At 48.2% G+C, this 24,595-nt stretch overlaps 1 protein-coding gene across 1 annotated transcript in view; it reads right to left on the bottom strand.

The window, feature by feature from the left end:
* The window catches only part of Cacna1b (calcium voltage-gated channel subunit alpha1 B), a 181,203-nt gene that overhangs the window by 129,545 nt on the left and 27,063 nt on the right, over positions 1–24,595 (bottom strand). The window contains exons 5-8 of the mRNA XM_019205196.2: positions 16,987–17,078; positions 15,062–15,214; positions 12,856–13,046; positions 2,335–2,438 (exon numbers count right to left, since the gene is read on the bottom strand). Coding sequence (XP_019060741.2) covers positions 2,335–2,438; positions 12,856–13,046; positions 15,062–15,214; positions 16,987–17,078 — 540 coding nt within the window. The remainder of the gene's footprint in view (positions 1–2,334; positions 2,439–12,855; positions 13,047–15,061; positions 15,215–16,986; positions 17,079–24,595) is intronic.

The raw sequence follows: 24,595 nt of genomic DNA, 5'->3' as shown, positions 1-24,595 counted from the left end.
CTGAGGCTCACAATGAGCAGGAAGAGAGGTCCTCTGCCCTCCTAAGCCTGCCCAGACCCAAGCTCTTCATAGCTGGGTAACCAGTACAGAAATGTCCATGCCACGCCAGCCCCAGCCTCCCAGCCGAGGTCCTAGGATCAGACATAAAGGAAAGCCATTCACACGCACACACAGACACACACGTTCACATCTGAGTCCACACAGGCCTGCAGGCACACACACACAAGTTCCTAGGTCCTACGGAGGGGTCTTCAGGCCACAGCACAAATGACAGGACTGACCTCGAGCCCATGTCCAGTGCCCACCAGCAGCTGAGCTGCTGCCACCCAGGCAGTGAAAGGAGACAGTCCTGCCCAGGCCTCTACCTTCCCCTCTGCATATCCCACATCCTGAGTCTCCAGGAGGACAGGGTCCACTGTGGCCTTCCCGCCCAGGCCAGCTCCCTGGTCAATGCCCCAGGAATGGCAGGGCTTGGGCTGGGGGAAGCAGTGATGATACTGCTGGAGCTGGTCTGAAAGCCATGAGCAGAATCTCATTCTGGCGGCTTGGATCCCACCAAAGAGCAACTGCTTTGCCTGGGGACCACTGTGGCACTTGCCTCCCTGAGCTCCGTCCTCACTGGGTACAAGGATCCCAGGACAACCCCCGACAGAGGCCACAGGCAGGAAGAACAAGTCTGAAGCACCTGCACGCTGGACTCTCCTGCATTGCTGGCAGAGACCAAGCAGAGCTGTAGAGGGACCAGAATAGGCTACCAGGCAGCAGCCCAGCATGGCCGACCTAACCCTCTCCCAGTCTCCTAGGACTGGAGGGAAGCCCTGGGTCTGTCTGCTGGCCTGGACAGGAGGCCCAGGAGGGCCAACCTGGAAGTCATCCCATACCCTCTCCTGGGGGCCAGGACCATGGGTCAGCACACAAGAGGTTCACAGCATCACCACACAGCTCCTGCCACACCCAACTTCTGTATGCACACACTGCAGAGTGAGTCGCATGAGGCAACCCTGAGAGCTCTACTTTCCCACCCACCTGGCATGCTGGCCAACTCTTCCCTGTGCAGTGCACATGTCCAGAGCTCATGAACTCACAAGGCCCGACTGCTACCATGGCGTCAGCCCGACGTCCCTCCCCACCACACACTCGCTCCAGCTGAGCACCTCTGAAGCAGATCTGTGCCCAGATTTTCCATCCCGCCTGCGCACATATCCTTCTCCTCCACCTCAAGGCATAAGTACGATCCCTCTCCACCCATGCACCGCACATGAGCTACACCTCTCCGTCCTACCGTAGCATACAAGTATCAAGCCTCTCCACCCCACAGTGCACACATGACACACCTTTCTACCTCTGTAGCACACATGCAGCATGTGTCTCCATCCCACTGAGCCCCTAGCCCAGCCATTCTCCGACTGAAAACCTCTCCTTCCTCCCTGGGTCTCAGCTGAGGTTCCCTCCTCAGTGCCTCCTCTGAGCCCCTGGCTTCCCCAGAAGACTAGGAAGTCTCATCTACCTCCTCTGCTGCTCTAGGCAGAGCACCTGAAAGACATGCTAGTGACAATCATCCCACATGGGAGAGAGCCAAGGCTATGGCTGCTCCAGCACTAGAGCAAGTGGGCTTCTGCCAGCTGCTGTCCTCTTTGTCTGATCCTTTCCAGGCCAGCATGGCAGATGGCCCTTGGGGCCAATGGGCTCTATGCCAGCCCTCCTCCAGAGTCCTAGGCCTGAGCAGAGGTCTTCAGAGTGGGCAGAATGACAATGTCTACAGGCAGTCTGGTGCTCAGGTGGAGAAGGAAGCAAGCCAGGCCCAAGCCCCTCCACCTTCTTTGTAACACAGCTTCCTCATCCTGTGCGAATTCCACCAGCCCAGTAGAAGACAGCAGGGTGCTGTGTGCCCACTGCCAGCACACGACAGTCCACTTCCAGGAAAGGTCAAGAACACCTTTCTCAGGAAAAACTCCCAGCCCTGTGCCCTCTCCTGGGGGAACTCAGCACAAAGAAGTGGCCTGAGCAGAAGGAGGAGCCCAGGTCAGGGCTGGATGGACGGCGAGCCAAGAATGAGTCAAGTCCGTACCCTGCTGTGATAGCAGCGGGGCTCCCTGTGGCCACTGAGGTTGCCTGAAACCCCAGCACAGGCCATCCCCAAATGAGACGCAGTAGTGGCCCCATCCCACAGCAGGACAGGGCAGAGGCCAAACATTCAACAGAGGGAAGGAGACTACTGAATGGTCCGGGGACATGTAGGATGGTTGGCACAAAGTAATGGCCGCTAGAACGCAGACAACAGAAGCCCACATGACTCCTCCCTGCTCCCCCACCTGAGAACATCAAGGGTCTTACCCTGAGAGCACGCCCAGCACCAGGTTGAGCATGAAGAAGGAGCCAATGATGATGAGAGGGATGAAGTAGAGCCAGTTCCAGGTGTTTCCAGCTGCGTCATTTGTCTGGAAGCAAGGAGGAGATGAAGGACAAGCAGAACACAGCCCTGGCCACAAAGGTGTGCCTGGGCCTTCGCAGGCCTCCTCGGAAGCAAACACCGGGTTCAGGTGGGGAGTCCAGGCTCAGCCCATGGACCCTCCCTGGGCTGGAGATCCCACAGGACTGAGGACAGAGCCCTCCACCACTGCCCGGCAATGCTGGGCATCCCAGCATCATCAGGGAGCCAGAGGCTGGCTGCTCAAGGCTACATGCCTGGCCTCTGCCTGGTCAGACACTCACCGCCTCCCTGAGCAGCTCCAAAGAAATTTTCCCGGAGGAGCCCCACAGGCTCAAAGGTCTGCATCTAAGCCCGTCAGTGGTAGCTCCTACCATTCAGTGACCCTATGAGTCCCTGCTGTGTTCCCCAGAAGCCTCCACCCTGTGTCTGGCCCAAGGGAGCCGGGCACCCAGGCATGATCTGAATTTCTGAAAGCAAAGACTTTGCTTTTAATAGCACAGCTCCATGAATCCAATTTGATTCCACAGCTGCCATCTATGGATCCCAGTGGACTTGGCTAAGGGGTGCAAAACTGTAGCAGACATCCCTGCCTAGTACTAGCAGGCTATGAGTGGCATCAGACCAACGCTCCATGTGACTCAAATGGGTGTGTCAGAAGGTGGCCTGGGCGAGCACAGCCCCTCCCATGGCTGCCACGGAAACCTAGGCCCTGGTCTGTTAGTGGCAGGGCTCTGCTAAGTTATACACAGCTGAGGTCAGCGTGACCCCAATTAAAACCCTTTCCCCTGAATTATGGCTTCTCACTGACCCGATGGGTTGCCTGCTAATTGTACCAGTCTCATCTATGGAAGCAAGGTAAACAGTACTGACGCCCAGGCCTGCACGGCACTATTATGCCAGCTGTTCAGCAGTATTTCACTAGATGCCTTCAAAGCATACCCTGCTCCCTGTTCCTTCCCACAATCATATTCAATAAATACTGGATGCCTTTCATTGCGTTCAGCAATTCAGATCATGCCTTGGTGCCCAACTCCCTCGGGCCAGACACAGGGTAGAGCTATCCGCTAGGGCTTCTGGGGAACACAGCGAGGACTCATAGGGCCACAGTGGCGGGAGCTGCCACTGACAGGTGCTTAGATGCAGACTTTTGGGGCCTTTGTCTTTGCTGCCATCAGCAGAACTGACCAGGACCCAAGACTCAGCTTTTCTATGCTAAGTCTGGTTTCTGTCTGTTTTTGAGTTCACCTTGTGCTGTGTTGGCTCACAGGCCAGGACCCATGGCAGAGGTCCTGGTAACATCCCCTTCCTCACACTACACAGAACCTCTCTCCGTGGGAGTATAGCGCTACAGCAAACCAGGAGGGAGGCGGGTGCAGAGGGTGGGCACCACCTGACCCTCTGCATCTCCCTTCAGAGAATCCACGCTGGGGCCAAGCCCCCAGCAGAAGAGGCAGGAGGACAGCCTAGCAACGTCACAAGGCTGGGGCAGCTCTCCATGGCTGTTGTCAGGATATATAACTCTGGCACCAGCCAGCCCTAGAAGGATCTGCAGACTCTACCCTGGACAGCCCTGAGTCTGACAGTAGCTTGTGGATTCTGATTCTTGAACACTGACTCAGACCGGTCGCCAAGACCCCTGTACCCCCAGGATAAGTGACACTGAGACTCTCAGCTCTGGGGTTCATGCTCTTGGATTACACCTCTGCCCTGACCCACGAATGACTCAGACCTGTGGACCAGACAGTCACAGAGCCACCAGCCTTCCTGCAAGTACCCTCAGGCTGCTTTCCTCTTGGATGAGGAGCAAGTCACTGCTGCAGCCTCTACCCTGTCACCTAGTAGAGCTCCGGGAGCCAGCAAGCTCCTTCTCGGGACCCTCCCTACAGTGACCAGGTCACATTACTCTCATCTTAAAAACAAATCAGGATTTCCGCCCCTGGAAAATGCAGTAGACACATACCTCTCCCCAAATACAATTAACACCCTGAACATCATGTATAAAACAAGCACAGAAAGACTCCGAGAGGTGCAGAAACCTCAGGAGCTACGGCCAGTTCCCCAGGTTTTCTTTTTGCCTCGTGTGTCCCAGGCTTGGAGCTGAAGGAGCCTGCAGTCTGGAAAGGCAACGGATATGAACAAAACACGCTCCCACAGAAGCCAACTGTCTTCAAGCAAAGGGCCAAGAAAGGGGCAGCTCAGTAAGATGGCAGACATCAGATGGAATTTTCAGTGCAGCTGCACTGTTCCAGCCAAATGTTATCACAAGGAAAAAGGCAGTGCCACACCCACTCTTTTTGGCAAGACCACTGGGGAACACAAACTAGGGGGCTGTCAGAAGCAGGGAGTGGGGACTTTGCTCCTCAGCTTGTGGTTCATGACGACTGAATCCTGGCCCGTCTGTAGTACGCATGGAGACAACATGGAACAATCAGACACCCAGTCCCACCCACAGTCATGAGGAATCCTCCTCCTCCATGCTAAGGTGCTATCAGAGAAGTTGATGGGGACTCAGGACTTTCACTACCATCCAACAGCAATAAGGCCAGCCCCCAACACAGCACGTAGAGACCACATAGCGAGCAAGGAGGCAAACCTTACCCTCCCCACCAAGGAAGTCCCTGAGGCGCAAGGGAGCCAGGACTACACCCCCACCCCACAGTAAGGATACAGCCCTACCAAGGACCAGTGGAGGCCGGTGACCTCCACTCCCACTTGACCAGACAGCAGCCCTTCCCAGAGGAAGCCACTGTAACAGAAGGCTTCTATGCAAAGCATAATATCAAAAACGTCCAGGGTCAGGGATTTAGCTCAGTGGTTCTGCCGCCTACCTCGCAAGCTCAAGGTCCCGAGTTCGATTTCTGGTGCCAAAAAAAAAGTCCAATCCTCAGTGGAAACCCAGTGTCATACCAAGAACGGGAGGAGCACAAACTGAAGGACAAAAGCCAGTCCAGAAATGATGTGACTGTCACTACTCTGGGTCAGCTTCGCCAGACCATGAGGCTTTCTGGCGTTTGGGAAAGGTGTTGCTCCGAGTGTGTTTTTTTTGTAAGATTAATATTTTAATACACTGCACAATAATAGAACGGAGGAATCATGAGAACTGCTGAATATCTAAGAGAACAAAGAACAACAGAAATGACTCCATCGGAAAGAGGATGGAACCTAGAATTCATGACATCAGTGTTGCAGAAGACAAGAAAAAAAGTACAAAGCTAAAGAGTACTCGAAGAAATGATAACGAAGACCTCCCCAAATTTAGCAACATGTACAAACCTACAGACTCAAAAAGCTGAGCAAACCCCACATAGGATAAACCCACAGTAATCCACAACAAGGTACAGCAAGAGTAAAAGGACACCTTATCTACAGGGGAAAGTGATTCCAAAGAATTCCCTTCAGGAGAAGCCAGTGGGTGGAAGAAAGTGGCCCAGCATTTCTAGGAGTGCAAGGAAAGAACTGTCAACCTACACATTCATACCCAGCAGAATTTCCTTCAGGGACCTCCTAAGATGAAACATGAGGAAAATGAGATCTACCACCAGCAGAGCGCTCCTGAAAGAAAAGATGAAAAAAGAATCACTGAGCATTAGAAAGGAAGAAAGAACAAGGACAAAGTACAGTTAAAGATAAATATGTTTTCTTTCTCCTGTTGACTTTTCTAAATCATGTTTGACAGCTGGAGTAAGAACTGTAGCATTGTCTGATGTGATTCTGAACATATGCAGAGGAAATGTTTAAGACATTATCTATAAAAGGGTGAAGAGCCAAGAATGGTAGTGCACACCTGTAATCTCAGCATTAGGGAGGCTGAGGCAGGAGGATTACTGAGAACTTGAAGCCAGCCTGGGCTACAGAGTGAGTTCAAGGCCAGCCTGAACACCATAGTGAGACTCTGTCTCAAAAAATAAACCGAACAAAAGCGTGGATGCAAGGAAGGTGAAAGTTCTTCATTTCACTTCAACCAATAATGAGACAACAGCACAGACATAACATAATAACCTAAACCACCACTAAAGAACAAAGACATACTCAAAAGCACTCTGGTAAGTTAATGGCAGTCTAAAAATATTCCTCAGGTAACCCACAGGAAGGCAGGAAATAAGAAAATAAAAAGTCAGAGCAAATGATGAACAAAAACTAAAATGGCAGACTTAAGCTCTAACATGGATAATTATACTAAATTTAAATATTTTTAATACACCAATTATGAGACAAAGATTGGCATAATGTGTTTTAAACTATGACTCGTCCACATGTTGTGTAGAAGAAATTCACTGCAATTATAAAATGTAGGCACACTGGGAGCAGTATGGGAAAAGATGCTTCATACAAATGTTAATCAAAAGACCAAGTGGGAGCCAGGTGTGGTGGCTCATGCCTGTAATCCCAGCACACAGGAGGCTGAGGCAGGAGGATCGCTGTGAGTTCGAGACCAGCCTGGGCTGCATAGTGAGTTCCAGGTCAGTCTCAACTACATAGTGAGACCCTGTCTCAAAAAAAATAAGAAAATAAAAAATAAAAATAAATAAATAAAAGACAAGTGGATCGCTTATATTCATATCGATAAAGGAGACTTCAGAGCACAAACAGACAAAAAAAGGGCCAGGGCTCAGTGGTGCCACCGCCTGCCTTGCAAGCACAAGGCCCTGAGTTCAATCCCCGGTACCAAAAAAGAAGGAAAAAAATACCAAAATACAAGGAAATATATATAGTAATAACAGGATAAATCTATCAGGAAGACAAGCAATTCTAAACGTGTATGAATCCAACAACAGAGCTGCAAATTAAGGGATGCAAAAATTGATAGAACTGAAAGAAGAAATAAATCCACAATTACATCAGAGACTACATTTTCCTCTCAACAATTCATAAAAGAACTAGATAGAAAATCAGTAAGGATATAGAAGAATCCAACACCAACCAACAGAATGCAACTGACATTTATACACACCTCAATGGCAGGACACACATTCTTTCCCATGTAAATACCAACAGAGCCCATATTCTGAGCCACACAGCAAGCCTCACAAATCTGAAAGGACCACAGCCTTACACGTAAAACACGGAACAAAACTTTCAGAAAAAAGAACACAGGGAAAAAATCTTCAGCATTTAGGACAAGGCAGAGTTCTCCAACTTCACACTAAAAGCCCAATTCACAAAAGGAAAAACTGAAAAATTGGACTTCATCAAAACTAAAAATGTACCAGGTACTGTGGTGCAGACCCATAGTCTCAGCTACCTGAGAGGCTGAGGTAGGAGGATCACCAGGTTCTTGACCAGCCTCAAAGCTTAGGAACTTGTCTCAAAATTTAAAAAAAAAAAAAAACAAGGGTCACAGTTCAGTGCAAAGGTCTTGGTTCAATCCCTAGTACTAGGAAAGGAAGGAAGAGAAGAAGGGAGGGAAAAGAAGGGCATAAAAACGTTTCTTCTGTGCAAGAGAAGGTGAACAGCATGAAAAGACAAGGTATTATCAAGGAGAAAACATCTGCAAACCACTTATCTGACAAGAAACCGCAACTAAATCCCTAAGGAGCTCTAGAAACTCTGAAGTAAAAGGACAGTCTCCACAGGACAGAGCACAGAGATGGACAGCCAATGAGCAGCAACAGATGGTTGGCCCCTCAGATTGGAATCGGAAGAAAGGGCAATGGTGTCAGCAGCCCACGCCCACCAGAGTGGTAGAAGGACACATGCAGGCATGGAGACACCCCAGCCGGGCAGGGTGCAGGCCCCGTGGCCCTCAGGTGAGGTGCAGTTTCTGAACTACACACGCAAGTACTAGTAACCCAGAGCTTGCATTCTTGGGTATTTATCCCAGAGAAATGAAAACCTGTGCACACACCTATAATTCCAGCACTCTGGCAGGCTGAGGCAGAAGGATTCCAAGTTTGAGCCCAGCCTGGGCCACACAGTGAACTATGGAGACCCAAACAAAGGCTGGGGATATAACTGAGAGGTCCTACGTTCAATCCCCAACACCACACAAAGAAAAGGTATCCATAATAACCCAAAACTAGAAACAACCTAGGGGCCCTTCAACAGTGATAAATGAACTGCGATCCACCCACAGTACAGAACACGGGGATGACACAGACGCACGAGAACCTGGGCTAATCTCCTGAGAATAGTGCCTGAGCAAAAACTGCAACACCAAAAAATTACATTAGGTGTGTTTTCACCTACGTGATCTACTTGGAATGACAAGATTACACACAGGATGGCTGGGGATTTAGCTCAGCAGCACAGCGCCCGCCTGGCTAGCACAAGGTCCTGAGTTCAATCCCTAGTACAAAAAAAAAAAATTACACACATGGCGAACAGACTCGTGGTCTTGAGAGATCAAGGAGGAGGCCAGACCGACAGGTGGATATGAAACACCACGGCAAGGGGACACTGTGCGACTGTATGAACACCGACGCCCTAGCCGTACCGGTGGCTGGGGCTCTGCACGTTGTAAGCACTGGGAAAGAGGGGGAACGTGGGATCCTTCTGCGTTACGTTCACAACTCCACATGAATCTACAATTCCCTCAAAGTTTAAAATTTAAAGCCAGATACAGCGGTGCACGAATGTCATCCCAGCACTTGGGAATCTGGGGCAGGAGGACTGCCAGGAGATCAAGATCAGCCTGGGACATACAGTGAGACCGTGTCTCCAAAAGAAATTGTTTTTTAATTTAATTTAAGAATCCAGGCCAGGGATTTAGCTCAGCGGTTCAGTGGCCTGCCTTGCAAGTACCTGAGTTCAATCCCCGGTACGAAAAAAAGAAAGAATCCAGTTCCCTTCACCCTGATCTCCCAGGATTGCCAACTCCAATCCCCAGCTGCTCAACTCACTTGAAAGGGTGGGCTATACTCGAAGCCTCCCTGGCTGTGTCCCACACTTTACCAGGATTTGTTATCTCCCCAACTCAGACTGCTCCCCTCAAGTCCACCAACCTCCTCCTGCAACTCAAGGCTTCTCTTCCCATCTTCCTTGACCTCTCAGCAACAATGGACCCAGGGGATCTCCGCCTTAAAACCCTGCTCTGCTTCCAGGACAATGGACGTCCCTAATGTCACTGCCCCCGCTTCAGAGCCCTCCCACAGCTCCCTCTGCTGGCTGCTTTCCTCCTGGCTTCCAGATGTTGTGATTCTCCCCTGTATTCACCAAGCGGGCGATCTCACCACGTCCCGTCACTTTAAGCACTGTCCACGTGTCAAGGACTTCACACACACATCCTCGGCCCTGCTGTTCCTTCTGAGCTCCCTCTTACAGACCCAACACCTCCACCTGGATGGAAATAGTGACCGATAATTTTGCAAAGCTAAAACAGAATCCTGGAGTTTCACCCCCACCACACACTAGAATGAAACTGGAAGAGTGCTTTGCTCCCAAGTTTGCCTCTGTTGTTAGTGGCACCTCCTTCCCCAGGAGCTCAAGTCATCCTTGACTCTTGTTTCTCTCACACTGCTCATCCAGTCTAGAGCAGGTCATTTGTGTTAGCCTCAAAATAGAACCACTGTACCTCTGCATCCTAATACTCCTCTCCTCAGAGCTGAAGGGATCTCAATCATCAATCAACATCCGTCTCTCCTTGCCCCTTCGGACACAGCAGAGGAGCAATCCTTCTCAAACCCTCAATCTCTGGTACCAAAAAAAACAAGTCAAACAGCCTTTCTAGAAACTCAGATAACAGAAAGTCCTACAAGAACAGTCTTGATTCAGGAATCAAAATGTGCAGTCCCAGCTGGCAATCAAACTGTCACATGCTACACGTGGATAGCTGCTCCCCAAACTGGCCACCACAGCTGACACTTTCAATGGGAGAGGAAGCCAAGGCGTCACTGTGCCCCAGGCCCAGCACTGTTCCTGCCCTGGGGATGCTGATCCTCACAGCGGCAAAGCAGGGGTAGCAGAGGAAGGAACAGCCAGTTCTTTCTTTATTTATTGGGGGTGGGGGGTGACAGGAAATCAAACTCAGGACCTTGCACTTGTGAGGCAGGTGCCATGCTGCTGAGCTAAATCCTGGCCCTGCGGCCAGGTCTTTCTTGAATAGCACTGGTCTGAGATAGTCTCATGTCTCTGGCCTGTGGAAACGTCTGCTGACTCATATCTCACAAGGCTCTTCTGCAAGCTCTGCAATCCCACCTGATGGCACAGCTTTCAAAGCTCAGGAGAGTGGCTTCTCTTCCCCACTCACTGCCCACTTTGCAGCAGAGGTTCCGGGATCCATCCTGTCCACCTTGTGTCGCCTGACAACAGCAGGGCCCCTGCTCAATCTCTCCTTCCACCCCTGCTGCAGGCTGGCAGCATCTGCCCATGGGGAGCCAGGCACCAGTGCTTGGAGGATCATCTGGCTGAGGGGACCACAAAGCCCTTCTCCAGAGAGTCTTCTCCAAGTTCCTGTCCAATCTCCAACACTGAACTGCAGGCCCTCTGAGAGGCAAAGTGGAGCTGGCCTGCCCCTGCCACCCACTCTGGTGTTGCATGGTGCCAGGCCTGTCCCCACCGCCTCCGGGGCCTCCCGCCAAACTTTCAAGGCACAGCCCTATTGCATCTAAGTGTCCGGTTTCCAGACCTCACAGGCCCTGTTTCCCAGAGCCCTCTAACTGGTCACCCACATTTCTGCCTCCTCCCTTGCCCCCTCCAGGCACCTGCCATCGTCTGGGTCCTGTGTGCTGCATGCTTCCTCTCATCCCTGTGCAAGCCGTGCCCAGAGCCCTTGGCTCCTACTGAAATCTACGCCCTTTCCTGGCCAGCGCCTCCAGCCCAGGATCTGTTTCCTGCCCATCTCCTCCTACAGGTCCCAGAAAAAGACAGGGGCATCTGAGTCACCATGGCTGCCGGCTAAGCCCCCAGCAGGTACTGAGGGCAGCGGAGACCTGGTCACACAGCCTTTCCTTTGGGCGGGGCTGGCAGGAACATGGCCCGCGCAGAGCTATTTTTAGGGGCTGTCTTTGTGGAAACTGCTCCTGGATCAGTTATAGAGAGAGAACAGCCAAGCTCTTCATCTCTGCCTTTGTCCCTGCTCCTTGTTCCCTTAATCACATGAGCCTGTCATCAGACACAACTCTCATCAGGGAAGGAACCTGACTCCACAGGCTCTGGGGTGCTTTTCCTTAACTCCTCCTTTACCTGTTCAACAGGCTTCAAAGTTCAGCCCCCAAGCATTTACCAAGTAACTGCTGAGCACCAGCTGCACAGCAGCCTAGGGCCCCATAAACCCACATGGAGGTACAAGGCAAAGGGCCCAGCCTCACGCCTTCCTCCTGTGCCTTAGCTGTCACAGGCACAACCGCAAGAGGCCATGAGGATGCACAGGGATCCAGAAGCGTGTGGTGCAAGGGGAACCCTCAATGTACAAGAAGCTCGCTCTAGAAGACACAGCACCTGGTACACCAGCACTGCCCTTTGGCCTGAGCACCCCAAGCAGAACACAACCTCCAGCTACCCAAAAGAGTCCACAAGCCAGACTACTTCCTTCTCCACTTCCCAAAACCCGAGGCACCAACTTCCTTGTTCTCACACCCAGATGGCTCAGAAGCCTCTCCTGCAGCAGCAGGGGAGGTCTTCACATAAAAAAGGCCCTGATTTGCTGAAGAGTCAGTGGCAGCGTCCACCAAAAAGACCAGGTAGAGGGAAAGTGACAATGAGACAGGCTCCCTTAGGCCTGACCCTGGACTTCCACCACGGCCACCATACCCAGGCTGGCACAGTCGTGAGAGGGCAGAGATCAAAGAGGAACTTGTACCATACAGACCAGATGAGAAGGAAACAAACACGCAAGACACGTGCTCCCACCCAGAAATTCAGCGTGAGCAGGGTTCTCCTGGACCGCAGCTCTGTGCAGCCCTAGGGCCCTGTGCTGCTCCCCGCACCTTCACCTCAGCCTTGGCCCAGAGCCCCACATATCCCTGGTCCTGACTCCGCCCAAAGACCCCAGCAGGACTGGTGTGGTCTGTGGTTCTCAGTGAACCGCCTGCATGTGAGGGCGAATCCACTGGCCTCTCTGTGACCCAGGAGCTCCGTCCTCACGGTGAGTCCCCGGGACGCAACATGACAGGCCTTCTTCACAAAGCAGGCCCACAGAGAGCATAGCTGTGGTGCTGCTGCCACTGCCACCATCAATACCAGCAGCGCCTTCTTCGAAACTTTCTCAGCTGACTTCCACACAGCCCTCAGTCAGAGCCCCCAGAAGGACCTCGGTCTACAGTTAGCGCACAAACTGACCATGGAATCCTTTGGCAAAGCTCATGGACAAGGACCCTACACTCATACATAGTAAGGAGGTTCAGGGGCTGAGGGCCAAGCGGAGGCTCTTAGTTGAAAGTGCCCCCAAATGGGACCCTAGAGCATAGCTTAGGGGCTCCAGAGCCCACCCGAGATGTGACTCACATCATGAAGGATGTCGTGGCAGAGCCCAACCCCAGGCAACTCACGTTGTACAGGATGTCGGTCCAGCCCTCCATGGTGATGCACTGGAACACAGTCAAGATGGCAAACAGGATGTTGTCAAAGTTGGTGATGCCAAAGTTGGGTCCTGGCCAGTACTCCCGGCACTCGGTGTCACCCTCACAAAGCCGGGCTGGGGCGTCCTTGCCACAGGGGAAATCACCTACAGGGTCCGCGTCTGTGAAGAGGAGAATGAAGATCACCACACTCTCCAGCCCAACCCAGACTCCAGGGCTCTGGAGAGCTCACTGCAGGTGGGCACAGCCAGCAACTCCCTGTTCTTCCTGCACCTGTACCAGGTCTCTCCAGCCTGCAGTCCGCCTTCTCAGCTCAGACCTCCCTTCTCAGACACCCGGGTCCGTCTCTCCCTTAGTGTTGGAACCGGACAAACCAAACACCCTGATTTCTCCTCGCCTACACAACCAGCCACCAGAGCCTCCTGACACAGATCTGTCATTGCGGGCAGCAAGGCCATGGCTGACACCAAGCTGGGCTCCAGCCCTGCAGAGCAGCTGAGTCAGGGGCTGGGACCTCCAGCCAGAAATCCCTGCACGGCCCTACAGGGGGGCCCTCTACCAACTCCGTCCTGACAGGCACCAGGGGACCAGCTGACAAGGGTGAGGAACACCAGAACATCGCAGCTAGATCTGAGCCAAGATAGCAAGCAGACCACAAGTCCTCTTCACTTACAAACTCCCAGTGAAAAAGCAGATTTTTTTCAAAAATGTATAACAACACATTAAGATCCCTTTTATCAATACAGAACAATTTTTTTTCTTTTTTTTTTTTTGTGGTAACCAGGGATTGAACTCAGGATCTTGTGCTTGCAAGGCAGGTACAGTGCCACTGAGCTAAATCCCCAGCCCAACACAGAAAAAATTTGAGTAACTGCTAGGATACAAAGCAAATACTTCCAGGGTTAGAAAGCAAAACGGACCACATAAATACATTTCTCTCTCCAAATATTTTGATAAACACTTATAAAGGAGCCATTGCTTATCTATTTGTAGACTGTATTCTCTATGAACAATCACAAGTTTTATTGTTGTCTTTTTTCCAACACTGAAGACTGAGCGCCGGGCAGGCCTCTGAACTAAGATACATCACCAGCCCTTTCTTCATTGTTTTGGTTTTCAGGTAGGGTCTTGCAAAATTGTGATCCTCCTGCCTCAGCCTCCCAGAGCGCTAGGATTACAGGTGTGCATCACCCGCCCAACTAACTTGTTTCCTCCTTAACTAAATTTCTCTTCTTTCTCATTTCCTGGTCACTGGTCAAAACTACCAAAGCTGCATAGGCCAGCAATAACCACCTGCATCCTGTCTTGCTCCTAACTTTAAACGAAAATCTCTCAACTTACAATGAAGTTTATGTTTGCAGAAAATGTTAAGGAATTCAACAAAATTATCTGTTATTTTCAGTTTGATAATGAATTTTCTTAATCACGAGTAACAAATTTTAGGAAAAGCTTTTCAATATCGAAGATGGTCATCGAATTTTCTCCTTTAACACGCTTACAGATCAAGCACAAATCTTAACTCTCCTTTCTCTCTTATCCTTCACATGCTCTGAAAATCCTGTGACTTTGTTCAAACTACCTCTACCAAATACCAGCCCAGGCCGACATCTCTCCTGGAATGAGGTAATCTCCTCCAAAATCATTTCCACCTGTGTCTCCTCACAGCAGTCAGAGACCAAAAGATGCCAATACCTTGGCCAAAGTCTTCCACTGTCTTCTTACTTCCCCCAGAATAACGCTCGTGCTCTAACCATGACCACAAAACCCCATGATTTCTGTTTTCACTATTTCTCATCTAGGGCTTTTGTACTTCCTGATCCTTGTATCTAAGATCTCTGGCCAGGCGAGCACATAGCTCCTGCTATCACTACTGTTCAGAGTTCTGTTCAACTGTCACCTTAGCAAAGAGGTCCCCTGGACACCCTCTGTACAGCAAGACCCAAATTATTCTATTTCAAATATATTTGTTTCCATCCCAGAAGTCACTACAATCTGTATTATTTCACTTATATGTCTATTACTCGTGTTTATCAGATTGCTGTCTTTGTGCTCCCCTGGAATATAAGCTCTACCTTACTTGTCTGGAACCTAGAAGGTACCCCGAGCACCTAGAATATCTCCTGGACAAATGAATCTGTGGTCCTTGTCCAAACCCAAAGGTGCTACTGGACCTCACCTGTGCTGTTGGGGAAACAGGCCTTGTGGAATTTCCCCATGTAGAACTCGAGGCCAATGATGGCAAACATGAGGATGGCGAAGAAGAGAAGCAGCCCGATCTGCAGCAGCGGAACCATGGCCTTCATGATGGACTTGAGCACCACCTGCAAACCTGGGACCAGAGCAGGCAGAGCAGGGCAGGTCAGATAGCAAAGTGGGCAAGCAGGGAGCAGGGCAGGGCACAGGCAAAGCTACAAGAACCTAGGGTGAGGAAGGGCTGAGAGTCCTGGGGCAAGAGGCTGAATACGAAGTGTTTATGGGGAGCAAGGACAGAGCTGACAGCACTCAAAGTACGACACAGGGCAGGGAATGCTGGAGGAAGGCCAGAAGAGTGCATACTCGGGTAGAGCAGAGTTGACAGTCCTCAGGGACAAAGAATGAGGTCCTAGGGAGAGGTGGACTAAGGAGCATCGCAAAGGAGGGGGAGATGCAGGTGGAGTGTGAGCTAATGAGATCACAGCTTTAGAAGACTCAGGGTAGAGCAAGGGCAGAAATTCTGAGAAGAAAAAGAATAAAATACAGAGAAGGAAGAGCAGAACCCTGAGAGAAAGAATGAGAGAATCCTGAGAGGACAGGACAGGAATCCTGGAAGACCAGAGAATTCTGGGAGCGAAGAGTCGAGGATCGTGGCAGAGGAAAGCAGAGAATGCTGTCAGCCAAAGCAGGGGTGCTGGGAACGAAGTGCAGTATGGGAGATCCTGAGGGGAGAGCAGGGAATGTTGGGATCTAAGAGCAGGGGATCCCGAGAGGGAAAAGCAGGGGGTCCTGAGAAGTAAGTAAAACAGTTCCGAACAGACCCAACTCCTTGGGGAAGGCAGGACTGTTCTTCCAAAACCAGAGAGTATTTTTTCACTGGCCATAGGACATGACTGAGTTCAGGCTACAGGGACTAGGCAAACAAGGTCATGATCCCATAATCCTGGATACAGGTCAGAGCTCTTGCCTGTTCGGGGTAAAATAAGGAGCCAACCAATGCAATGGTCTCCGGAGGCCACCACACTAGGTCCCTGTCCACCCAGGTCTTCAGGTAAACCAAAAGCCACACTTCCACTGGACTGGAGGAACCATGGCCACGGTGGTCACTGGCTCGTAAGAGTCCCCTGGCCACCCTCTATCCCATACTCTTCTCTGTGGCCTAAATCAGGAGCACATCTTATGTCCAATCTCAGCCCCTCACTGCCCTGCCAAGCTTGAGCCAGGACAAGTGGCCCTTTGCAGCCTTTGCATATTTTCCCAGGAATCCTGCCCCATCACCTTGATCAATCTCTCATCTGTTCTTTTCCCTAGAGAATGAAGCAATGATGCTGGGCATAGTGGCACACGCCTGTAATCCCAGCACTAGAGAGGCTGAGGCAGGAGGATCCCTGTGAGTTCAAGACCAACCTGGGTTACATAGTGTGTTCCAGGTCAGTCTCAACTACATCGTGAGACACTGTCTCACAAAAAAGAGAGACAGAGAGAGAGAGAGAGAGAGAGAGAGAGAGAGAGAGAGAGAGAGAGAAAAGAAAATGAAGTAATGAGCTGGAAACAGCATGGCTTGTGAGGACCAACAAAGCTTCCATCTAGGGAAGCCAAGCCATGGCAAAGTAACAGGATAGACCTGTGGGACTCCATGGGGAATGGACTGGAGAGGCCTGTTCCTCCCTCCCTTCTTACCTGGTTCCCTGAAGTCAAAAGCAGCAAGCTCGGGGGACAAGGTGTAGCTCAGTGGTGGAGTGTACTCAGCATGAACAAAGTTCTAGATTGAATCCCCAGCACCCCACCACCACCACCCAAAGAAGGCAAGCTGAAGGGGCTTAACTATGGTCATCACTGTGGCAAACGGAAAGGAGGAGGCTGGTGGTCCAGGTTAGGCTCGGGCCTGACTATCTTATCTGGACTCACTTGGAATCCCAGACACCAGCTTCAGGGGCCTTAGCACACGCACAGCCCTCAGTGTTCGCAGGTCAAAGTCAGTTCCAGCCGTGGCAAGGATCCTGATAGGAACAAGAAGAAGGGAGGTAAGGGTTTCCACATTGAGTCTGAAAACAACACATTCCTCCCACCACCGATGTCCTTTCTCCCAGGAGCAGCACACATTCACGCCTGTGTCCCCCATTATCCAACCACCTAAAGCATGGGGCTGGGGCTTGCCAGGCAAGGTGAGGCAGGAACTGAACCTCAAAGGCCTCACCAGGACTCTGCTCATTATTTTGACCTGTACGATCACTCCTCTATTCAAAGGTATCATCTCTGAGCAAACACCTGGCCTCTGGTCTAGCAATGAACCTGTCCTCTGAGTCCAAGCCTGAACCATATTCCCAAACAACCCCAAGTGCTCTTCAAACTGCCCCATGACAGTTGGCACTGAGTGCAACAGGACTACATGGAGCGCGATTAGGTATTCCTGACCCTACACCACATACTACCCTTCCTTGCCTATCTCAGGAGAGAAATAATGGGAGCTGGAAAGGTGGAACAGAGGGCTCAAAGGACTCAGAAAAACCATTGTGGTACGGCATTACCAAGATAGCAACGGCTCCCCCACAGCCACCACAGAAACGGACCGCAGCAAAGAATATACAACTACGTTCCATTAGAGTGACTGAGGACACACACCAGAGAATAGCAGGGGCGCAGTAAGATCCCCAAAGAGCCCAAAACACCACAGAAATACCATGAGAAGAGAGAGGGATCCAGCAGCACCCACGCTCTCTCCCTCGGACCAGCGTGAAGCCAAGATGGATGTCTCTTTACAGGAAAAGTAAGCTAGAGACCTCCAACAGTCCCTCTGCTACTGCAGACGACTGCCAAGGAGACTTCTGCAGCCAACACAGGCCAGGAACAGTTTGGAAAGGCTCTGAGAGTTCAAATGGCTATGATGCCACAGTACAGACCACACTGCACACCTCCCACCTGTAAGCTGTGACAGCTACACACCAGCTTGGAACTGGGCCCACTGCTGGACACATCCCACCCTGGGCCTAGCCCTCATGTTGTACCCTCACTCCTGAGGCCACTTGCAACCATCATGCTCATTTAGGTGGCTGCAGCCCACGATCTATGTTGCTCAGACCATAGTTGCCTTCCAAACCGTGCAGAACCCCACCCCACAGAGACCAGGAAGATTTCCACCAGAAGGAAGCTAACACACCTGCAAGGTCCCAACATACCTGATAGCCAGTCAGTAGCCTCACCCCAGGAGAAAGCCTATGTCAGTCACCCAGCCCTGCACAGCCCAGCATGACCCATTGGCCTGGTCGTAATCTTCACCCTCAGCGAGACTGCCACACAGCCAGCCAGCTTGTAACACCCACTGCACCTGCACCTGGCCCATCCCCAATATACCTGCTGCACAGACAGCATACAGCAAACTCACATGCCAAGCCTAGACCAAAAGCCAGCCAGGTGGCAGCCCTGCCCATGGAGAGCTCACCACATAACCTCTGGCCTGAAACCAGCCAGGCAGCACCTCTGTCTCCAGCAAAACTGCACCTCACCATCAAAGTCACACCCACCACATGCTAGGCCACTGACACAACCACAGATCTTACAGTAAGAGTTACAGCAGAACCACCACAGGGACCACACTCCTGCCTCCACCCAGAACCAAGAGTAACACACCATACTCAGCTGACACCCTTATGCCCATCCACAGAAAGAAGCCTCTCCTTACAGAGAAGAAAATAAAAAGGAATCGACTCCATATGACTGAAAAAGGCAACTATACAGTACATGTCGGAACAGAAGAACAAGAAACATAAATAGGAAAACATTATACCACTAGAGTAGTGATGACGAACCTTTTCGAGATGAGTGCCCAAACTCACAAACCTTTTAGAGACGAGCGACCCATGACCCACTTATTTATCGCAAAGTGCCAACACTGTGACTAAATCTGAACACTGAGGTTTTGGTTTAGGAAAGAAACACTCATACATTAACGTCTTTTGTTTTAAAATAAAAACAGCACATGTGCAATAGGTTCACCACCACCATCCTAGAGGAACACAGTAATTCTCCAGTAGCCCACCCTAAAGGAAAAGAAATGTATGACATGCCTTAAGGGGAAATCAAAATAATGATCTTCAGGAAGCTCAATGAGACACCAATAGAATACAGACAGCTCAACTAAATCAGGAAAAAAACTCTTCATCCGGATGAGAAGTTCAACAGAGACAGACATCATTATAAAAACACATATTGAGCCGGGAACATAGCTCAGTGGTGCTGCGCCTGCCTCACAAACGCAGGGTCCTGAATTTGATCCCTGGGTGCTCGCTTCGGCAGCACATATACTAAAACTGAATTTGAATCCTGGTAACAAAAACAAGATAAAACAGAAAAACACATCTTGCAGCTGAGGAATTCAAAGAATGAAATAAAGAAATACAGTTGAGGGCCAGGAATTTAGCTTAGTGGTTCTGCCACCTGCCTCGCAACCACAAGGTCCAAAGTTTAATCCCTGGTACCAAAAAAAAAAAAAAATTGATAGCTACAACTACAGAAGAATAAAAAATTCTTGAAGACAGGTATTTTAACCCATTCAGAGGAAAAGAATGAAAAAAGACTGAAGAGCCCCCATGAGATTTATGGGACTTTATTAAGCAAACAAATGCTTACATATGGGATTTCCAGATTGTGAAGAGACGGAGAAAAGCCCAGAGAGCATATTTAAGAAAACAGTGGCTGAAATTTTCTCAAGTCTTAGAAAAGACATGAACATGTAGGTCTATGAAGCTCAAAGAACTCTAATCAGACCTAAAGAGGTCCTCTCCAAGGCATATTAGAATTAAACTTTCAAAACTCAAAGAGAAAGAGAATTCTAAAAGCATAAAGACAGGACCAGGGATTTGGCTCAGTGGTTCTGCTGCCTGCCTTGCAAGCACAAGGGCCTGAGTTCGATCCTCAGTATCCCCCCCTCCCAAAAAAAAGCATAAAGACCAAATCAAGTGATTTATAACTGCCTTGCACACAAGGGCCTGAGTTCGATCCTCAGTATCCCCCCCTCCCAAAAAAAAGCATAAAGACCAAATCAAGTGATTTATAAGGAAATCCCCATTAACTAAAAGCAGATTTATCAGCAAAAAAACATTTGAGGCCAGGAGAAAATGAGTGGTAAATTCAATACACTGAAAGAAAAAAAACTGTGAGCTGAGAATACTATACACAGCAAAATTAGCCTTCATGAAATAAAGTCCTTCTCAGATACACAAAAACTGAAGGGATTTATCATCACCAAGCCCTAAAAGAAATGCTTAAAGGAGTCCTATACTTAGAAAAAAAAGGACTGTAACTACCGTCATGAAAATATAAAACTCACTGGTGGAAACACAAATAAGAAAGAGAAGAGACTCAAATCTTATCACAAAGATTAGTAAGAGAGAAAAAATAATACAAAACAATCACATAATTATTGGAGTAGATTGTTACCTATTAATAATTATCTTGAATTTAAATAGGTTAAATTCCCCCAAATAAAAAATACCACACTGCCCATACGGAACTCACTTCAGCAGTCCCATAGACTGAAAGTGAACAGATGGGAAAAGATATTCCATGCAAATAGAAATCAAGACCAAGCAGAAATGGCTATCTTTATGTAAGATAAAACAGACTTTAAATTACAAACTGTAAAGAGAGACAAAGGAAGGTCATTACACAACAATGGACGGGTCAATTCAGCAAGAAGATGTAACAACTGTAAATATGTATGTACCCAAGCCCAGATAAGCCAAATATGTAAGACAAGTATTAGGTCTAAAGGAGAGATGATCTGCAATACAACAAATACTGGGAACCTCAACACCCCACTATCATCAATGAACAGATCATCCAAACAGAAAGTCAACAAAGGGCAGGGGATATAGCTCAGTGGCACCAAGCCTGCCTGGCAAGTGCAAGGTCTTGAGTTCAATTCCTGCTACAAAAAAATTAAAAACAAAGTCAACAAAGCAATATTGGAGTTAAACAGACCAAACGGACCTAATAGACATTTATAGAACATTTCCTCCAACAGGTGAGGAGTACACATTCTTCTCATCAGTACATAAAACATTCTCCAGGACATTTTATAGAAAAACCACATCTTCTTTATCCAGCTTCCAACTGATGGGCAAATGGGCTGTTTCCAAGTTGTAGCTATTACATGGGTGCTATAAACATGCTATAAACATGGGTGTGCATATATCACTTGGTATGATTCTTTTAATTCTTTTGGAAAGATACCCAGCAGAGGGATGACTGGATCAAATGGAACCTCTAGTCCCAGCTCTTTGAGGTATCTCCATATTGATTTCCATAGTAGTTGGACCAGCCTGCACTCCCACCAACAATGGAGAAGGGTTCCTTTCCCCCGACAATCCCGCCAGCATTTGTTATTGCTTGATTTCTTGATAGGAGCCATTCTTTGTGGGGTGAGGTGGAATCTCAGTGTTGTTTTCATCTGCATCTCTCGAATGACCAGTGATGTGGAACATTTTTTAATATATTTGCTTTCTGCTTTTACTTCTTTGTCTGAGAAATGTCTGTTCATTTCAGATGCCCATTTTTGAAATGGGTCTTTATATTTGGGGGGGGCTGACTGTTTTGAGTTCTTTATATATTCTAGATAGTAGTCCTTTGTCTGAGGAGCAGCTGGTAAAAATTTTTTCCCACATTGTAGGTTGTCTCTTAGTTCTGTTGATGGTTTCCTTTGCAGTGCAGGGGCTTTTCAATAAGATGAGATCCCAGTTGCTGATTCTTTCTGCTAGTTCCCGTGCTACTGATTTGTTCATAAAGTCTTTTCCTATACCAATGTCGTCCAGAGTTCTGCCTAACTTATCTTCCAGCAAGTGTAGTGTTTCTATTTTAATATTTATATCTTTAATCCACTTGGATTTTAATTTAATGCATGGTGAAAGATAAGGGTCTAGTTTTAATCTTTGGCAGGTTGAGATCCAATTTTTCCAACACCATTTATTAAAGAGGCCATCCTTCCCCCAGTGGGGACAGTCAGCTCCTTTGTCAAAGATGATGTAACTGAGTACATCTGGAGTTGTTTTTGTGTCTTCCAATCTGTTTCACTAATCCTCAGGTCTGTTTATTTGCCAGTACCATGCTGTTTTTATCACAGTGGCTTTGTAGTATAGTTTCAAATTGGGAATTCTTATACCCGCTGTCATGTGTCTGTTGTCTAGGATGGCTTTTGCTATTCTAGGTCTTTTATGGTTCCAAATGAATTTTTGGATTCTTTTTCCTAGTTCTGAAATATAGTGTTGGAATTTCAATTGGCATTGCATTGAATCTGTATAGCAGTTCTGGTAGTATGGCCATTTTCACTATGTTGATTCTTCCTACCCAGGAGCAGGGGATATCTTTCCATACTACTCAGCCATAGTGAGAAATTAGACTCAGTCATAGGAAAATGGATGCATATTGACAATATACTCCTAAGTGAAAGAAGTCATACCGAATAGTTTCTCTGGTGCGAATAAACTGTAATAGTACATAAGATCCTAATAAGATAACAGACGTAAAATGGGAAGAAAAGGGCTAAAGGTATAGGGAAAGTGGGAAGGGTAGGGGAAAGGTAATAAGGGAAAAAAATAGAAGAAACTGAAAAAATGGAAATAAAATGTTTGTAAATGGGGAGGGGGGTGAAGGGAGGGCAGGGACAAGGAGGAAAAAATGAGAACCAAGACCTGTCATGTACAAGATCCCAATAATGAATGTAACTGTACTGTATACCTAAAACGTACCAATAAACTCAATTAAAAAAAAAATTCTCCAGGACAGACTAGATACTAGGCCATCAAAATTATATCAGTAACTTTTCTGATAGTAATGAAATAAAATTAGAATCAATAGATGGAATTATGGAAATTATTCAACTACATAGAAATTTGCTCCTGAACAACCTACAGTACATCACAGAAAGTTTTTCAATTTCTTTTTTTGTTTTTGTTTTTTTGGTTTCACTGACCTGGAACTCACTATGTAGCCCAGGCTCATCTCGAACTCACAGCAACCCTCCTGCCACAGCCTCCCAAGTGTTGGGATTACAAGCATACGCCACCACACCCGGCTTTAAATTTCTTAAAACAAAATGTGGAAACACAACACACTCAAACCCATGAGGTAGAGCAAAATAAGTACTACGAAGAAGAAAGTTAACAGCAACAAATGCCTCCATCAAAAAATAGAGAGAGGGCTGGAGATTTAGCTCAGTGGTACTGCTGCCTGCCTCAGAAAGGCAAGGACCTGAGTTCAATCCCCATTACCGCCCCCCCAAAAAAGAAAGACACCAAAGAAACAACCTAAAATATAATTCAAAGAGCTTACAAATAAGAACAAATCAAACCCAAAGTAAGTAGAAGGAAATAAATAATAAAGATCAGAGCAGAAACAAACAACAAATCTTTAAGCCAAACTAAAAGAAAAAAATGATGACTCAAAAATAAGAGACAAAAAAGAATATATTACAACTGATCTCATAGAAAAGGAAAGAACTGTTAGGAACAACTATGCACTATTCACCAACAAGCTAGAAAATCTAGAAGAAATGGATATACTGCTGAACACATATAACCTCCCAAAACTGAACCATGAATAAATAAGAGACCAACACTGAACAATGAAAGTGAATGTTAGAAAAAGTCTCCCAACAAAGGAAGGCCAGGTCTGGATGGCTTCTCTCCTGATTCCACCAAACTTTTAAAGAATTAACACCAAGTAGTTATATAAGAGAGAATCCTTCCAAATGCATTCTATGTGACCACTGTTACCCTGATACAAACACCAAAGTACAGACCAATATCCTGATGAACACAGGCACAAAAATTCTGAACAAAATACTGCCAGAGCCAACAACGTGTGGAAATTATATACCGTGATCCTGTGGGACTCAGCCCAGGTTTGCACAGATGGTTCAACATACACAGATCAGTAAGCACAACTCATCCCCATTCACAGAATGAAAAACAAAATCTGTATGATCACCTCAATAGGTGCAGAGAACTTTTAGAAAATTCGACAGCACTTACTGATAACAACTCTCTTCAAACTAAGTACGACGGGAACATACAACACCATATGCACAGCTAACACCATACTGCACAGGGAAAAGCCGGAAGGACTTCATCTGCAATCTAGAGCAGGATAAGAATGCCCACTCACATCACCCTCTCTGAACTGGATACTCATGTCTTATGAAGAGCGGTCACATAAGAGAAAGAAAAGGCATCCAGATGGGGATCTCGCAGATGATATGATCATACATATCTTTTTTGCTGTTGTAACTGAAAAATCCAGTAAAGATGCAGCACACAAAAGTTGGAGCATTTTTTTCATTGAGTTTATTGGTACATTTTAGGTACACAGTACAGTTACATTCATCATTGGGATCGTGTACCATTACATGACAGGTCTTGGTTCTCATTTTTTCCCCCTTGTCCCTGCCCTCCCTTCACCCCCTCCACCCTCCCCTATTTACAAAGACTTTGTTTCCATTTTTCCCTTTTCTCATATTTTTTGT

Source organism: Fukomys damarensis, unplaced genomic scaffold, assembly GCF_012274545.1.
Source record: "Fukomys damarensis isolate Sample0158 unplaced genomic scaffold, DMR_v1.0_HiC HiC_scaffold_36, whole genome shotgun sequence".
Taxonomy (NCBI): Eukaryota; Metazoa; Chordata; class Mammalia; order Rodentia; family Bathyergidae; genus Fukomys; species Fukomys damarensis.
Note: the sequence above shows the minus strand (reverse complement) of the source record. Positions and strands in the feature narration are given on the sequence as shown.